The 19013-nt window shown below is 39.3% G+C and overlaps 2 protein-coding genes across 2 annotated transcripts in view; one reads left to right on the top strand and one right to left on the bottom strand.

The window, feature by feature from the left end:
* LOC580879 (serine/threonine-protein kinase mTOR) overlaps positions 1-2652 on the bottom strand; it is a 43975-nt gene extending 41323 nt beyond the window's left edge. Inside the window, exons 1-3 of the mRNA XM_030987484.1 lie at positions 2293-2652; positions 791-1023; positions 220-321 (exon numbers count right to left, since the gene is read on the bottom strand). Of these exons, the coding sequence (XP_030843344.1) occupies positions 220-321; positions 791-1023; positions 2293-2509 (552 nt within the window). The 5' untranslated portion in view covers positions 2510-2652. The remainder of the gene's footprint in view (positions 1-219; positions 322-790; positions 1024-2292) is intronic.
* Positions 2653-7447: 4795 nt separating this feature from the next.
* On the top strand, positions 7448-12771 carry LOC115924716 (perlucin-like). Its single transcript, XM_030987482.1, has 3 exons — positions 7448-7468; positions 9470-9539; positions 12371-12771. The coding sequence occupies exons 1-3, from the start codon at positions 7448-7450 to the stop codon at positions 12769-12771; spliced, it is 492 nt and encodes a 163-aa protein (XP_030843342.1).
* Positions 12772-19013: the final 6242 nt, after the last annotated feature.

The raw sequence follows: 19013 nt of genomic DNA, 5'->3' as shown, positions 1-19013 counted from the left end.
AAATAATGAACTATCAAAAAAGGTAAATTCTGAAAATTTGTGACCGTGCTTTGAACGTCCCTTGAGAAACCAATGCCAGGAATTGTTAGAGGAACTAGTGGCATGAACGGTCTGCCATAGTGAAGTCCAACTTTAAGTCGATCATAGTCTTTGTGAAACACCTCCAGAACTCGATCTCTCTTATTGCCTACTCTATATCCTGCCCTGGAGATATCTTACCTTAGGGTCTCTGATAGCATTGAAGATGTTGTCAAAGAATGATTGCACTTGTTGGAAGAAGAACGTTGGAGTGTTTTCTGCTAGTTCACGCAAGACCAGCACCTGTTAGAACAAAGCAATGGGGGTAATAATAATGTCAACTTATAAAGCGCACATATCCATTCTAAAAGACTGCTCAAGGAGCTCTGTACAATATAAAAATAATTATACAATATTAAAACTATGACATAAACAAATGGGGCTGAAGTTTCTTCTTATATATTTCAATTGATGATGATTGTCTTATTTATAATGGTAAAGTGTTCCATAATTTAGGTGCAATGTTAGCAAAAGCCCTGTCCCCCCCCCCCCCCCCCCCCCCCCCCGTGTTTTGTAAGTAATGAGCAACAGCTTATACATGATTCTTTATGAGACTGAGAACTCTAGACCCCCTTTACAATTTCTTCCTTTTGATGTGGGCAGATGCATGAAGACTCTAAATTTGTTTTTTATCCAGGCCTCTTTAAGTAAACTGTTAGAGTAGGGCATTGCATTAGAATCTAACAGAAGAATATATTTTTGTAATACTTACAGCAGCGTGTCTGCGGCCCTCTTGCCTGTCTCCTCCAAGCCACTCGAGGGCTCTCTTCACCTCAAAGTCCACATACTCTGGTGTGAATGTCCCTCCGGCCAGAGCCAAATGACCAATGGCCTTGGCTGCCATCTCCATGACAACGACATCATTGGAAGGGAGGAGGTTCCGCAGGTAGTTGGCAAAACGAGTGATTCTTGTGGCATTGTCACCATCTATGCCAATGAGACTCACTGAAAATATTAATATCAAGAGAAGTTTTATTTTTTTACGTCAGTCTATCTTTAATAATCTCATTCATTTTCATGAGAATTGGTGGCAGCAATCATTAATTCTTCAAATAAGGGGGGCATAACCTACACACTTTGCTCTCAGAAGATAAGTCTTCTAATTTACTGTTCTGGGACATTTCCTTTCATTTATTTTGATTTTACTGTTTCTGAAGTTGGCTTGTGGGAAAAATTGTGACAGACAAATGTCACTAAAGCAACATTTTGAATTCAAGTCATTTTCGATGCACATGTCAACAAAATGATTGGGTCCATCTTAAGCTTTGCACATGTTCCAATTACAAATCTTGATTTTGCGACTTATTTGAATTTCATCTGACTTAAAACTATAAACAATTGATAGTATTAGTTTGGCTATGACACGATATTTAGAAAAATTTCTTTAAAATTTAGGCAAACCTTGATGATATTCTCATTGCTTTCGCACTGCCACCAAGTGTGCTTTATTCCGTCATATGTATTGTATTGGTTTTCTCATTCCCATCCCATTCCAGACATAGAATCTATTCTACACATACAACTAACTTGCATGGGACGGAACGAAGCTCACCCAGTGCGAAAGTACATTAGCACACGATAATTATTAACTTTTTTATTAACTTGTGTGAAGGACAATTGCATCGACGATGGGGTGCGGGCGCGAGTTAAGTTAGCGACTCTAATCTAAGCAATTCATCATTACGATCGCTAACTTAACACACGCGCACGCCCGCCCACACGCGCACCCCACCGTCAGTCAGTATGCAATTGTATTGTGCAGTAGTTTGCCGTGAATCCTGTGAGATGTATAATATAAGTCTTCGTTTTTAGGAAGAAAAAACTCCAAAAAGGATAAGAAAATTGACACGATACAGGTAAGAAACATAACGAACAACTGATGAAGATTTAGTCAATTTTTGGTATGTTTCAGTACTACAGTAGGGTATCTCCACGCCAGAATTAAAGTATGGATGTGATTCTGAATTAGCGCCAGAGATCTTGTAAGATTAAGCTTTGATGATTTGATTCAGGTATGTATCAGCTGAAAATTGACTCAAAACTACAGAAGACGAAAAACAAATTAAATTTTTCAGTTTCTGTAGAGTCTAGACCTAAATCACAATGAAAAATGAGGGAATACGACTGAAAATGATTGGCAATTGAACAGTTTAGCATACATTAACAACAATTCATTTAAACTTTTTCATCTAAAATGAAATAATATGCACTCACCAATCGCTAAAATTCCACCTTTCTTCTCGCTCACGTCCTGACTGGATACCAACTCAAAGATGTGGTGGTTCAGCTCGTCCATAAACGAGGTGCGCTCGTCCGCCGAAACTTCCCGCAGCTCGGTGCTCACGTAGTGCTGAAGGTTTTTCGCTGCCCTGGTGCGAACATCGTCATGTCGGCTCTTTAAACCACCGACCAAACTGTTCATCTGTGACATTTTGACAGATCTTAAAGTATCCAATATGACAATTGGATATTCTATGTCATGTCTGCAACTTAGACAAGTGAAAATCTATCAAAAGATATATTTTAAAAATGAGTGAACGCCTCTGCTGCTCTTGATCACACGGCCATGGCCATCAAAACAGGAAAGGGCTAATGACCTCTGACCTGAAACACAGCTCCTGTTCGTTCCCCTCTTTGCTGTAGTTTTCATGTAAACTCTGCGAGTTCATCAGTTTATTGGAGGAAAAAAAACGTTTTCATGAAACTTTCGATATAGCAAGATATTTGCCGCATATATCCGTGATGCAAGATGCAGTATATGAACTAGTTTTGGATAAGGGGCACTCCGATGATAGGCATATTGAGCTAAGCTAACCAGGCTTTAGTCTAAGGTGGGGCACCCCCTCCCAGTCCCGTAGGGCCTACCCACCATTTGTGTCTATGTAGGCCAGTGTAATACATACTATGCATACTATGCAGGTGGATCCAGTCACGGGGCTAAAACGGCAGTGCCCCCCCCCCCAGCCCTGTTTAGAAAAAGAAGAAAATGAATGACACAAAATTGTGTTAAATAGGGCCTTGAAAATTGTCCTCCAATAATGAATCGAGGATGCTCGCAATTTCCTGTCTATTTCTGGGGCTTCTAATTTAAATGTTCATAATTTAAACACTAAAATTTCCTCTTCCAGGGGACCATTACTTCAAAAGTGGGTTCGTTACTTTGAAATTCCCTTATTTTCCGAAACTCTAGTCATTCCGAAAGTCCATTACATAATATTTATTATACGCAGCGGCCTGGTGCCTAATAAGTCCATGCTTCCAAAGGCCCCCCCCCCCCCTACTCAGTGTTATTTAGGGTATGCATAATGCTTGTTCCCTCTTTTTGAAAGCACCCCCTATCTGAGGACTGCCATCATTTCCGAACCCCCCTTTCGCGGGCTTTTCGCGGGCTTTTCCTGCCTTGGAGACCCCCCTAAATTCGGAAAAATGCTCAATTTACCCCCCCCCCCCCTAAATTCGGAATAATTTCTCAGGAGTCCAAAGAGATGAGAGAGAAAAATTAAAAAAAAACATCCTTTTTAAAGAAATCTCCGGGTGAAAGTCAAATACACCCCCTTTTCTTACAATTCTCGGGCTGGACTTTGTCGCACGAAAAGTACCCCTTTACTGGACATTTTGGTAACACGCATGCGGTCATTCCGACCCCGGAGTGGGGGGGGGGGTCCAAAGGTTACTGAAAATTACTAAAATGACAAAATGTTTGTTAATCAGATATGAATTAGAGTGGGGTTTAAATTTCCAAGGGTGAAAAGTAGATCATATTCCAGAGAACGGATTTCAGAGACGCATGGAAGGAGTGAAAGCCTGGTCACGGTCTCGATCCCCTTTCTGTAAAGAAGGGGAAGGGGAATGAGAAAGAAATTAAGAAATAAAGGAAAGGAATTGAGAAAAAAAAACAGGAAGAGAGAATGATAGGAGAAAGATTTAGGGGCTAACCTAAGAGAAATGGGAAGCGCTATGGGATGAGGTTACTTTTCAGGCATTTCAAAAATACTGGTTCTTAAAGTTCTTAATTGTTTTGGATTCTTCTTATTTAAAAAAAAAGGAAAATGAAGCGTTTTGAGCACAAGTAGGCCTGGAAGAGAATGGGAAAATCAGAAAAACATATTACTAATAATTGAAGATGGCGAAGGATTAGAAGATGAGTAACATAAATTTTTATACAAAAATAATTATATTAATTTCAATAGATTGATAAAATGGTTAAAGAAAAGCATAGGAAAATGAAAAGAATTTTGTTAATAAATATGAGTGATGATCGTGTCGGGGAATGAATCAGTGTTATATTGAATCTTTCACATATAAGACTTTTATTGAACTTACTTTGCATTCATTCATACTTTATTATGTATCTTGTATACTATATAATATATATCATATATATAATTCACTCTTTTGGTCTCGACTGTTATTGAATCACGTGTCTGGACTGAAAGTTCTGTCTTATGAATTCTAGCAGATAGCCATGTTTTAAACTCATCGTAGAGGTCGTTTAAAATATTATTCATCAAGAGATCCTTTGCTGGAGATCTAAAACATGATAGACCTGTTATTCCGAAGACCTAACTTTGCTTTTAATCCTCCTAGATATTTCTCTGATCTTTGTTGACCTCTTAATTTATTGATCACATTTGCTTTCTAACATAAAGCATTTTTACCCCCTGAATTTCTTGATCACTGACGATTGCTTTTAGAAAGCAATTATCCTTTCTGAAAAAATAAAGAAGCTTTCCATCTACTGATATGAAAGAGGAATAATAATAATAATAATATAATAAAATCGACGCTTATAAAGCGCTTACCATCGAAGTCTCTAAGCGAATGATTGAATGAATATTTTAATTGACATCATGACAAAAAGTAGTTTTAAAACGGCAGAAGTGAAGCGCTTGATTTCTCACCTCAAAGATATCTCTATCTGGGAGCTTTGTCCTAATGGGGGTGTCCTCCCTGATATTAGGTTGGTTTTAATAGCAGCAGAAAAATGAGAGAAGCAGGTTAGTGAAGGTTTGAGCAAAAACCTGATTTAAAATGAGAAAGTTTTCAAAAAATTAAGGTGCGATCATTCAAACACCAATTGGCAACTCTGTGACGTTTCTTGCGAGCTCCCCTTCCATTTGCCTTGTACTAAAAAACTTAAAGAATTAATCATTCATTCACCCTGATTATAATAAGCCAGTTCATAGTTGCAGTCTGAGCATGAGCAGATAAAGGTCATTGCAGAACAAATTTTGAAATACACGGAGACGAAATAGTGGATACGGGCTCATGAAAGTTATGATACACAGGTGGAACTATTCTTTAAAAAGGGGAAACAAATGCTATTTTGATAGCACCTCCATCGCTGTAGGAGTGATTATTTCAAAATGTACAAAGTGGGACCTTTTCATGTTTTGAAGATCTGTGGATATTCGGGGTCATTGCAGTAATGTGCTAACCGTGAACTGTTCTATTAGGCCTATTGCAAATAATTTTTAAACAACCCTGTATAAAACAAGCCTATTTCGTCATCAATATCAAAGAAAATGAAAGTTTATGAAATTTTCCCTGTTTTTGTTTTTGGGGAAGAGTTTTTTTTTTTGCCCTCTTTTAGAGAAGTTGTTTATTAAGATTAGATTTTACTATAATATCTAGTCTTGAAGCAAGGTCACGTATGACGGAACTCAAAGATAAATTATATCAGATGAATATGATTTCTTTCATAATTTTACGCCAACCGCCCACGCTGCATGGGAGGTGACAGACTGACGGTGACTTTATAACTGTACTTTAAACAAATAATATGGAATTGACCCAATTTACACACCCACGTAAAAACATAATATATGAGACCCTTTATCATTTTGTTAGCAATGATCGAAAAGCATCCTTGACATCAACTTTACGATACTTCCGAAAAAAAAGGAAAACAAATCCTGTTTTTTTATTTTTTGCTTTGTTGTTAAGTCGTTCACTGGAGCCTTTAAAAGGTCCGATAGAGAGGTTACAAGGCCTAAAGCAGTCGAATTTATTTCAGTCATCGATACTGATTATACAAAGTTTGTCTCCTTTTTAACGCTCTGATCGTCAGTACTGCATTGTACAAAGAGAAGAAAAATGGTTAACATCTTGGGATTAATCGTGAGTAATCCTTATCTTATTTCTCCTCTTTTAGTTATGATAATGTATTCTTATAGCACATTTTCTAAATAATTCTTGTTCACATGTGCTGTTAAATTTATGTTATTAACAGAAAAGTTGATTTGAGAGATATTTGATGAAGGTATGGGTTGCGAAGTGTGGGAAGCATTTTGGGAGACGGGTGGTTCAGTGTGATGCCTAGAGAGGAGCGGAAGGAGTACTGGATGGATGCCTGATAGTTATAAGAGTTGATATCAATCGCAACTATGTACATAAGAGATAGGAGACTGCAAACTTGCGGTTCATTTGAGGACTTACGATTGATTTGGATTAATCAATGGACCAAACTATTTATAAGACGGGGCCCAGATAATCCTGTAAGGAGGAGCGACACCATTAATGCATTTGAAGGTGGGAAGTATTTTGTAGTGAATCCAGGCCCTTGGAGTGTTGGGTAGCCTGGGGGTGTTTCACAAAGATCCTAAGCTGAACTTATCTCTAAGTTGGAATTAACAATTATGGAAAGCCGTTAGCATCTATGAAAATATTTTGCAAAAGTTATTTTAAAAGGCATACAATGTTGATACAAATCATTTATATTTTCTATTATCAAGGAGACTTCATATTCTCGGTGTGGAATTTAAATCTGAAAAGTCTAAAATACTTGAATTTTCGCTTTTGAATATATTTTATTTTAAGGCTACAAATGGCTCTTGGTAAATAATTTGTATGTCCTACTTAGAGTTAAGTTTGATTTAGGATCTTTGTGAACCCCCCACCCCCCCCCCCCCCCCCCCAGTTCAAATAACGAAGGGTAGGTTTCATGGGACAGAACTTGGGTGAACCTGTATTAAATGAGTCAGGCGGCAACGTTTGGAATTCGCTCCAGTAAAAGAAGTGGTTACGGGTCACAGAGGTAAAATAGAGACTAAAAATGGCAGAGTTCGCTTGATTCTTTACCCCCGAATACCCGAATAGGTATAATATGCAAATTTATTCAAATATTGTCATTTGTTACATTATAAGAATAAAAATGACGCTAGCATCCATTGCCATTTTTTCGAATGCAAATTCTATTACTGTGATGAACGTTCATTTTACTCATTATATAACATTATACACTATAGATAGATAGCTTATTTGCAGTGGGGTCCCCTACAGACATGTACACAATTAATAAGTTAAAATAGAAGTAGGGTTATATATGTTCAATTTGCTGTAATCATGGATGTTTACAGGCTATTATAAAATGGAGAACCTGTGCATCAAGGTCCATTTCATTGTCACGTACCCTACCGGCTATGTGACATAATTATATAGAGATTGTGTAGATAGATTATAAAATTAACTTTCTATTTGGGGGGCCTATAACTTACAAGCGGAGGCCTATTCTTACTCTTTTTTTAATTCAATCTTTTCAACTCACTCTTTGCAAACAGAGTGATATGTGATACTAACTGTCATAAAACGTATGGTTGTACCATTTTTTGTGTGAAATCATTGCAAAATGGCCCCGGAACTCGCTGCTTCCCTATTTGCACTGTTCTCGCAACGATTTCTCAGCCTGCGAAATTGGAATCGGGCATTGAGCTACACACTGTTGGCAAGTTGACCATGAAGTTGTGCTGTGCAATAACTAGAACGCTAGGGCAGAAGTTCATCAGTTCAGTATCGCTTTTAAAGGTACTATGTCCCATTTGCAGGCCAAAAAAATGAAAAAGTTAAACTTCAACGGCATTTGAAAGATAGTACTAATTTAGAACTTCCCTAAAAAAAAGGTGGCTTGAAAATGTCTTTAAGTGGGAAAATAACGACTATTAGTTGTCGAATCGACCTAAGAGCTATAGAGCCAGTACAGGGGCGTAGACAACGGGGGGGGGGGGGGATGAGGGGGATGCATCCCCCCCACCTCACAAGGTGGGGGGGATGGCATGTACAATCATCCCCCCAGGTTTTGGGGAATGATATTTGCTTACTTAATAAGTCATAATGATGATAATAATAGTAATAATAATAATGATAACAATTATAATATTAATAATAATAATAATTATGATGATGATAATAATAATCCTCATCATTATTGTAATTGTGTTTATTGTTATTAGCCGCATTCACACGGTGAAAGCCAATTCAGACGGTAAAAAAAGAAAATCTTACAAGTATTTTGTGGTTATCTTGTGATTTGGAAACCACAAGATAACCACAATATTAAACAGGCGCGGATCTACGGGGGGGGGGGTTAGGGGGTTTAAACCCCCCTTGGGCGCCCCCCCCCCCCTCCCAAAAAAAAAGGGGAAAAAAAGAAGAAAAAAAAAGGAAAAAAGAAAGAAAAAAGAACGCACGCTGGAGAGAAACCCTTTCAAGTGCAAATATTGTGAGAAGATATTCAACTCATCTGGTAACTTAACCAAACACATGATAACTCTGGATATAACTGTGTATTTAACTGTTACTTGATTTAAAAAGACGTTATCATGCACTGCTTTTTATGGTCTCCATTGTGTTAATAGATGCCAGGAAAACATCACTTACGGGGTTCAAATATACACCCCAAAAAAAATCGGCTCGCCGCTTCGCGGCTCGTGGACGATGCTCCGCATCGTCATTATTTAGGTCAACCCCCCCTTAGCAAAAAGCTAGATCCGCCCCTGAATCATCCCCCCCAGGTGTACGAACCTGTCTACGCCACTGAGCCAGTAAGTAATAGTCTGATTTTCACACCATTGTACCGAATGGTCGTACGTTTTAATATTATTATTATTATTATTATTACGTTTTATGCTGCGCAAAGATTTAATCAGTTTAATTTTGGCCATTACAAGAAGTGGGTTATTGATGTAGACAAATGCGCATGGACCCTTTACAGCTCATTTAATGTATGTTATTACCAAAGAAGAAAAAAGCCAGTCAGTCACTCAATAGTGTCTGATAGTGAAGTCTAGCAAGAAAAAAGATTTCCTTGCTTAATTTGAATAATTATTAGGACACTGCTAACGTTCAAATTCCACAGATAGGACATATATGACATATTCATAATTCCTGCAAAGTTCTACAGAATTTGATGTTGGCTGCAAAAGGGACATAGTATCTTTAAGAACCAATAAAATGCCTAAAAATTAACTTCATCCCATAACGTTTCCCATCTCACTTAGCCCTTAAATCTTTCTCCTATCTCATTCTTTCTTCCAATTTTTCTCTCTCAATTTCTTTCCTTTCTTTCTTCTGTCCAGATCACCTGATATTATCTTTTATTATTGTCTCTCTTTAGCTATGCCTCCTGCTCTTGACCTCAATCACAACACAGCAGTACGTATGGCGAGATCATAGATTACCGGAAGGTAACTTGAAATTTACTTCTTTACGATTTATTTTATTGATTGATTGATGAAACGTTTGATTAATCGACTAATTATTTAAATACACTTTTTTACTGATTCCAATTCTAATTGTGCCAAAAACTAAACATCAGGGGGAAGATCAAGTCAACAGCTTCCCGGTCCTGGAACAGACTCCAGAAATCAAAGAAAGACTGTAAAACTGTAGATCAATTTAAGATAAATCGAAAAACACATCTAATGTTATCCCCTCTTTTGTTCTGTTGCATTGTAAGCACTTTCAGAGTATTCTTTTTTGTTATTGCATTTGACCTATGTTTTTAAAGCGTCTTGAGCACCATCTAGGTGAAATGTTACGCATTATTAATTGTAATTTATGAATATATATAATTTATGTAATTATTTCTATATATGTCTTTATTACTATTGTCTTCTGCATTCGTATCATGATTTTGAAATGTTTGTAAAGCGCATTGGCATTACATTCGGTAATTAAATGCGCTTTATAAGAACTAATTATCATTAATATTATCATTATAAATGACTTTTGGATGTTGGTTACATACGACTTACAGTTTCTGCCTGTTGATTCATTTTATTCAAATGTCATGTATGTTCGTTTATTTCTTTATATTTGTACAGGGCCCCTCCTAATAGGCTTCGCTTTCCTCTAGCTCCTTCTAATGTAATTATATAATTATAGACCGAGAGAGTCTTCCTACTTTTGTAGCAAACCGAGTGGAAGTCTGGGAGATAGATGTTATACAGTGGCGTAGAATCAGTGGCGTACGCAGGATTTTTTTCAAGGGGGGGGGGGGGGGTAAGCGGATACTTTTTTTTTTTGGAGTGCCAAAAAAAAATGGTAATGACTCAGCCAGCCGCTTAATAAGCGAGGGGGGGTCTCGAAATTTGAAAACTCGACGTTTTGTTTCGTTGGGGGGGGGTAAGGTCATCTTTTTTAGGTCAGCCATTGGCATAATTTTTTTTTTTTTTTTTTTAATTTTTATTTAAACAAAAATTTAAAAAATAAAACTCTAAAAGGGGGGTTCCCAAAAAACATACACATAAACAAAAACTCAAGGGGGGGGGGTTACCCCCCCCCCCTGCGTATGCGCCTGCGTAGAATCATGGGGGCTAGGGGTGTAGCCTACCCCAATCGAATTGTAAACAGAAGGGGGACAGAGAGGAAAGGAGGGAAAGCGGAAAAGACAGGAGTGTTGTAGTCGAGTGGAATGACTTGAAATTCAAAGATCGTGGTTCCATACCCGACACGGCACTAATGTCCTTTGGCAAGGCTTTAACTTACATATTTTGCCACTCAATAACCAAGAGAAAAACGGGGACCCGGTAGGATGACGAAAGTATTTGTGTTAGTAATTGCCTATGCCCTCATGGTGACCATATGGTAGGAATGCTCTCCAGGGAGTGGAGATGGTGCACATTGCATACATCCAGATTGTTATTATTGAGGACGATAAAAGGAAGGTGATTGAATCTCCTGTCACACCCACCCTTAATCGTTAGTCTCGTTCGTTCGCTTTTTATTTACCTAGCACGACCGGTGTCTCCCACCCCTTGGTACATGTGCCCCTGTAGTGGCAGGAGCACTTTACGCCATTCAACCATTGTGTCAATACACGCAGAAGTTACCTTTCTCAAAGAGAGTAGGGTACACGAACATTGTCATCATTTTGTTTCAATCCTCCCACTTTTCAGAAAGATTTTTTTTTTATCGAAGCGTAGAGGTGTCGATCGTAGTCGAGTGGTTTTAACACAAGGCTGGAAATACGAAATTCAAGGTAGTGGGTTCGGCACGACACTAGTGTCCTTTGTCAAGACATTTAGATTATTTTGCCACTCTCCACCCAGGTCTCAAAATGGTAACAAGGTAGGATACGAACGTTAGTATGGTTGGATTGGCGCGTGTGCGCTTGTAAAATGGCACCAGGCCGCAATACTCCCAAGGGAGTGGAGCGTGTGCATTATCATGTGTGGCATAGCTACTTGAGAGGGAAAGTTTCGTCACCGGAAGTTACTTCTGGTTGGTCAGGCATTCCTTGAAGCTCCAAAGATAGTTCCCTATCATGGAGGTTAGACGTGGGAGGTGTGTGTTGTTTTTATGAGCGAGAGATTTCACGAAAATGGGTCATATTTTTACAATGTTACTAAAATATGAAATTAACATGAAATAACGAAAAATAAACTTAATTATCAATTTCGATACTCGGTTGTATGTCCAAAAGAAATCATGTTTGGATTTCGTAATACGTTATTGTCATGTTCGCACATATCAATAGGCAGGCGCGTACGCAGGAGGGGGGGGGGGGGTTGAACCCCCCTTCAGTTTTTTTGTATGTGTGTATTTTGGAGCAAACCCCCCCCCCCCCCCTTGTGATATTTTTTTTAAATTTCGAGACCCCCCCCAAAAAAAAGAGGGGGGTCCTCTTACCCCCCCCCCCCCCGCTTATTCAGCAGCTGGCTGAGTCGCTGCGAAATTTTCGGCCCGATTTAAAATGTTAACCCCCCCCCCCCCCCCCCCCCTCTTGAAAAAAATCCTGCGTACGCCCCTGTCAATATGTGACGCACAAGGGTGTTGAAATTGTCTTGGGTTTATTTTCCGAAAGTAGTTACCAGTTTTAGGTGAAAGGGGGGGGGGGTCATATTTTGAGGAAAGTCTTCTTGAAAGTATGCCACTAGGGGTCATGTTCGACTCCGCTATCGGTCATCTGTTACACGTTTGAATACAAGGTGACACCACCGGAGTTTGAATGTGTGTTTGGTTGTTTGATTTTTGTTTGTTTGTGTATTTCGTTGTTTGTTTGCTATGTTTACAGACACGGAATGTCCAACTGGATTCCAGCGCAGGGGCCAGGTCTGTTACCACATCAGTTCAACGGCCACAGTGTCACGTGACGATGCCCGAAGCAGATGCGCTGGTCTTAATTCTCGCCTGATTGAGATTACGTCATCAGAAAAAGACGCAGTCATTCGATCCCTGGCGCTCGCTGAGAACAAGACGCACAACTACTGGATTGGGTTGGAGCAGCGAAATCATACTTTACGTTGGATGGATGGTTCACCCTTGAACTTAACCGTTTGGTCCATTCGTCAAACGCAAAGAGATACTGTAATTTCAGACTGTGTACGAACCATACCTCCGTGGAACCACTGGCACGAGACTAACTGCAATCATACCTCCCAATTCCTCTGCGAAGGGAAAATCGCAGGTCGGTAAAACTCCGCGCATCACCTTTTATTTGCCATATTCCTACCCCTACATTAGATTTTGTTTTATTTCTGTTTTGTTTTAAGAAGTTGTGGTATCTAAATACTGTAGTAATGTATGCCCTCTAGACTTCGTCTCATGCGGATTATAGCACAGTTTGAATATCACCCCAGGCAATAGTATTCTTGTATAATTCTAGTATAATGTGAGTAATATATTTTTTTTAAGGACCAACAAAGGGGATTATATTTTCAAAAGGGGTTATATTTTTATGAAGCGCGCAGTCCCTCAAAGAAATCGCTATACTACACTACAACGGAATATTTTCAAAAGTGTGCTCTGCTCTTAAATTTCAATTATTATTTCATACTTGAACATATTTCTTCATTCTTATATTTCACATATATTTCACATATAAGGTTGAGCTTCATCGTGATATTTTTGTTCTGGATTCCAAAGAGATTTATATTTGCTCTCCAGAGGCATGAAACTATACCTTAAAATAGTTCTCTCCGATTCGTTATGAATATCTCAACGACCCTCACAGTAATGTCTTCTATAATGCCAACGTCTTATAATAAGATAAAATAAACTCTAAATTCTAATCTAGAGAAGGACCGTGATATCTTCAGTCAAATCTGAAACGAATCACGTAGACCAACACCACTGTACTGTGTCGGATTTAATTGTTTTCTTCTTTTTAATCACAGATTCTGTTTGTATCGATGTGAAAACAACATTCAATTCATCCTGTTATTTCACGAGCAACGGAACTAACGGGACTCGAGACGAAGCTAAGGACTTTTGCGAGCAAAGGGGTGCGCATCTAGTCTTTATTGAGACAGCAGAAGAGAACAGTTTTCTCTTTAATTTCACTCGTGGTAAATACTGCAGCATCTTTATTTGTATTATATTGAAAAGAATTGAAGTGAAATAAAATGATTTATCAATAATTATTTTAAAAAATAATCACGGCCAAATGCCGATGTGCAAAATATTTTACTGATAAAAATTAAATAAACAGACTTCTGTCAAGAGGAATTCATATTGACGAAATATTGGATCGTTTTTCGTTTCCTCTTCCTAATGAAGTCAGGTTGACGAGATCTCGGATCTCGGCTTTACGTTTTCTTCGTGTCGATTATAAAGTCGGGTTGACGAGATCTGGGACCTCCGCTTTTCGTTTTCTCATCTTGATTAAGTCGAGTTTTTCAAGATATGGGATCTCGGTTTCTCGTTTCTTCGTCTCGACTAAGACAGGTTGACGAAATATCTGGGATTCGGCTTTAAGGTTTTCTCGTCTTGATTAAGTTGGATGGCGAGATCTGGAATTTGAGCTTCCCGTTTTCTTCGTCTCGATTAGGACGGGTTGACGAGATTTAGGATCTCGGGTTCTCGCTTCCTCGTCTTAATAAAGTCAGGTTGACGAGATCTGGGATCGCGGCTTCCCATTTTCTAGTCTCGATTACGACGGGTTGATGAGATCTCATATCTTAATTTCTCGTTTCCTCGTCTGGATTAAGACGGGTTGACGAGATTTGAGATCTGAGCTTCCCGTTTTCTCCGTCTTGAATAAGTCAAGATGACGAGATCTGGATCTCGGCTTCACGTTTCCTCGTCTCGGTTTCTCGTTTCCTCGTGGTAATTAAGCCTCTTGTGCGTTGTCTCAATGAAAGTGTGTTGACGAGGTTTTTTTTTTTCTTTTCTCCTCTCCGATCTAGAATCTTGACTCGCATCCCATCGAAATGATTATCTTGACTTCTCCCCCAATATTCTCGGATCTTGGGTTTTTGTTTCCTCTTCCTGAGTCAGGTTGACGAGATCTCGGAAACTCGGCTTTACTTTTTCTACGTCTCGATCATAAAGTCGGGCCGACGAGATCTGGGACCTCCGCCTTTCATTTCCTCGTCTTAATAAATTCAGGTTGACGAGATCTGAGATCTGAGCTTCCCGCTTTCTTCGTCTCGATTAAGTCAGATTGACGAGATTTTGGATCTCGGGTTCTCGTTTCCTTGTCTTAATAAAGTCAGGTTGACGAGATCTGAGATCTGAGCTTCCCGCTTTCTTCGTCTCGATTAAGTCGGGTTGACGAGATTTTGGATCTTGGGTTCTCGTTTCCTCGACTTAATAAAGTCAGGTTGTCGAGATCTGGGATCTCGGCTTTATAATTCCCTCGTCTTGATTAAGTTGAATGACGAGATCTGGTGTCGGTGTGCGTGTGTGTGTGTGTGTGTAATTGCTTTTTTACAGACGTGTTTCAATCAGATATGATTATTTACGTCTGGGACCGGCCTTTAACGTCACCATCCGAAAGACGTGACTCGGTTTCAAACCTTCGTCCTTGGCTGAATCAGTTTGTAACTTTCATTGTTAGCTGGATTACAGCCGCATGCCATAACGCCCAGCCTGTGATCTGGGCTTCCTGTTTTCTTTGTCTCGATTAAGTCGGGTTGACGAGATTTTGGATCTCGGGTTCTCGTTTCCTCGTCTTAATAAAGTCAGGTTGACGAGATCTGGGATCTCGGCTTCCCTTTTTATAGTGTCGATCAAGACGGGTTGATGAGAACGATCTCGGATCTCAATTTCTCCAGTCCTCGTCTTGATTAAGTCGGGTTGACGAGATTTTGGATCTCGGGTTCTCGTTTCCTCGTCTTAATAAAGTCAGGTTGACGAGATCTGGGATCTCGGCTTCCCTTTTTATAGTGTCGATCAAGACGGGTTGATGAGAACGATCTCGGATCTCAATTTCTAGAGTCCTCGTCTTGATTAAGTCGGGTTGACGAGATTTTGGATCTCGGGTTCTCGTTTCCTCGTCTTAATAAAGTCAGGTTGACGAGATCTGGGATCTCGGCTTCCCTTTTTATAGTGTCGATCAAGACGGGTTGATGAAAACGATCTCGGATCTCAATTTCTCGAGTCCTCGTCTTGATTAAGACGGGTTGACGAGATCTGAGATCTCGATTTCTCGTTTCCTCGTCTTGATGAAGGCAGGATGACGAGATCTTGGATCTCAGCTTCACGTTTCCTCATCTCGGTTTCTCGTTTTCTCTTGTTAATTAAGTCGGATGACGAGATATGGGACCTCGGTTTGCCTACTTGACTCCTCTTTCCAATGAATCGCAGCTGACAATTTATTGGATCTTAGCTTTAATCCTTCACTGGTCGACTTGACGAAAAGTGTTTCTTTTGTTGCGTCAACGTTATTCCTGTTAACGTGATTCCTGTATTTATTATTTCCGTTAATGTTTTAATTAATTTGTATTAGTCTGTAGCGTATTGATTCACACCCTAATTGCACAGCACCGTTTCGTTTTAAATATGCATCACCTAATTTGTCATCCCCATTTATTTAAGCTGGAAGCGCTAAATACATCTTGGTTCAAGGTAATTAAATAAATTTCCACTAAATAGGCCTGTCAACTGATTTTTCACATCTTGCGTTAACCACCTGTACATCTAAGGTAATGTGAGCTACTGGATTGGCATGGCCCGCCATGGAAACTGGAGTAGAAACAAGAGAGAATTTTCCTGGATGAGCAGAGCCGCTCTAAACTATTCCAACCTAGTCAACGTCCAGAATGGATCCGGGTGCGTTCAGATCCAGAGCTACGATAACTACACATCCTGGAAGGAGGATCGATGTGACGGAACACATGGATTCATCTGCGAGAAGTTTGGTATGTATATCGCAGTCGAAATTCAGGGGGGCGCAGTCGACCCTCCCACTTTGAAATGTAACTGGCATGTCTCTAATAATTGTAATGTACGACCACAAAAAAAAAGGGAATCCAACCTTTTTTTTATGGATCGCCTTAAGTACATGACGTTTTGTAATCATAAGGAGCGTTAATCTTGACCCTGAAAAGTGCAGTAAACTTTTTGATTTATTTTAATGGGCAATTTCGCAGATAAAGCGCTTATTCAACTTAGCGCATATTTCATATTTGGCGCAGATTAACATTCAATTTAGCGTATCAGGCACGTAATTTTGCACTGTTATCATTCAAATTCTCCCCCTCCCCATATACTCATACTTCTAATTCGTATAGCCAATTCCATTTTCTTTTAAAGTCTATGGAAATATGAACAAGTCCATATTAATTATGGTCAATATTATAACACTTATTTGCGAAACACACTTTGAATTTTTTAAGGGAATTATTCGAAAAAAATAGACTCATTGAATTTACGAAATGCTAAATTGGTTGCTCCTTTAATGAATTTGAATTTACAAATGGAATTAGTACATGATTGCGTGGTCATGTCAGGCTAAATTGAACGAACGCTTGACGAAAAGCGTGCATAATACATTTGTACATGAATATGAATGAGTCTCATGATAATTTTACGTTCTAGAATATCAGGGGCTTCGCTGCATAATACTTCGCATTGGTTGTAAATTTGTTGGTAATTTACATGAAAACCTTTTTTTGAGGTTGGCATGGTAGCGAATGTTGACGGCAAAGTTTTAATCAGCGGTAAGTTTCATTAACGTGGTCGAATTTGAACTATCGAATAGCTGAGCTGGGCTACATTATTAGCACGAACAATAAATTGAATTGGTAAATAGTGAACTTGGCCGGGAAAACCTACCGGGCTAGTAATTAGAAACAAAACAATCTCTTCGTTCAAACGTCATTGAAGATAAATTATTTGGAGATCATTTGCACTCTGTTCACAACTTGACGACAGTAAACAAGAAAGAAGTACACGTCTGACATTCACTTATTTCTAACGTTTAAAATTCTTAGCTGACAGCTTGATCATGTGATGTAACGCATCATTTTGGTTGGTAGCGGCAAACATACAATATGTTTTCTGGCTTGTTGTTACGTACACGTGTCATTAACACGATCACAAAGACTTTCGAGAAAAAAAATCAACCAGCAGCCTTGCCTATCACCTATTGAAATGTGCGCTCATTACAATGACGTATGACGTAATCTGAACATGATTTCTAAGGCGGGAAATATAATTTAAATTGCCCTTGACACTCTTAACACTGAAATGTTAAATCACCATTTAAAAGGGCCGAGGAGTGACAACTCTTTCAAAATGGTAGATTAACACTTTGAACATGCTGGATCCAACCTTTATAGTGTAGGATACAAAACAAAACAAAAACAGCTTTTTTTCTCGACGTCTTTGCGATGGTGTGCAATGTGTGCCAGTGGAAACAGTGGGTTGACTTACTTTGTTAATAAAATGTACTGTGTTTTTTTCTTCTCCTTTTTCTGTAAAGAGCCCAGCATTCCGGTCTCATGGCTGCATCAACGAAGACAAAAGAACGTAATACCCAACCCAGAGTACATCATCAGTGATACCTACTGTGGGGGTTTTGATGAGTGCGTTGGTATGTGCATCTATACTACAGCGTGTAAGTCCCTAGCCTTCGGACCTTACGGGGAACACTTTAGATGTGTCATCGTCAACACCGCGCTCCCGACCCTCCGGTATGAGCTTGGGTACTATTTTTACACTCGCGCTTCTCCCCGTTGAGAGATTTCTGGTAAAGATGGAATATAATTTTCTGTCAATTTTTTAAGGATATAATTTGTGAAAGTTTTCTGTCATATTGTACAAGTCCCCTGAAGCTGAAAAAGACTGTTCTTTATGCTTAATGATGACACCGTTATTTAATTTCTTTCGCAACGAACACCGTCATTTAATTTGTGATGTATCATTTTCTCTCATTTGTTTTGTATTGTATTGTAAACTGGACCCCTCGTAGAACAGCTGTGCAGAACTGGCACAGCTAAGCTGGGCGATCCATCCAATGTTATTTTCTCATGTTACCATGTATATCGCTAATTGTATTTTTAAAGCATGTATTGGTAAATCAAATCAATTCAAATCAAACCGTAATAATTTCGTGATTAGTTAGGGGTTACATTCATTCCACTGAAACCGGTCCTATTCACTATAGGTCACAACCCGCCGTGCGTCTTTTTGCACACGCTTGCCAGGAGATGCGAACGGGTGGTAGGCAGCCAACCCCTTCGATTCGTACACCCTTCGTAAGATCCATCGTGGGTGCCTAGCTTACATCTTTTTCACAAACGTATTTTTTTTTAGAGGTGAGGTAAACTCACAAACCACGGTGCAGCTGGCCTGGAACTATACCGTGCGTGGCGTGCGTTGTCTTACCGCCCGTATGCTACGCCATGTGACTTCGTAGACCACCGCGAGTACGACGTGCGATGCTCTCAAGATGTACAACGGCTAGTAGCACGTGTCAAGTGCGATCATCA

This window comes from Strongylocentrotus purpuratus, unplaced genomic scaffold, assembly GCF_000002235.5.
Source record: "Strongylocentrotus purpuratus isolate Spur 01 unplaced genomic scaffold, Spur_5.0 spur5_scaffold_16, whole genome shotgun sequence".
NCBI lineage: Eukaryota > Metazoa > Echinodermata > Echinoidea > Camarodonta > Strongylocentrotidae > Strongylocentrotus > Strongylocentrotus purpuratus.
This window is presented reverse-complemented; position numbering and strand designations above follow the sequence as displayed.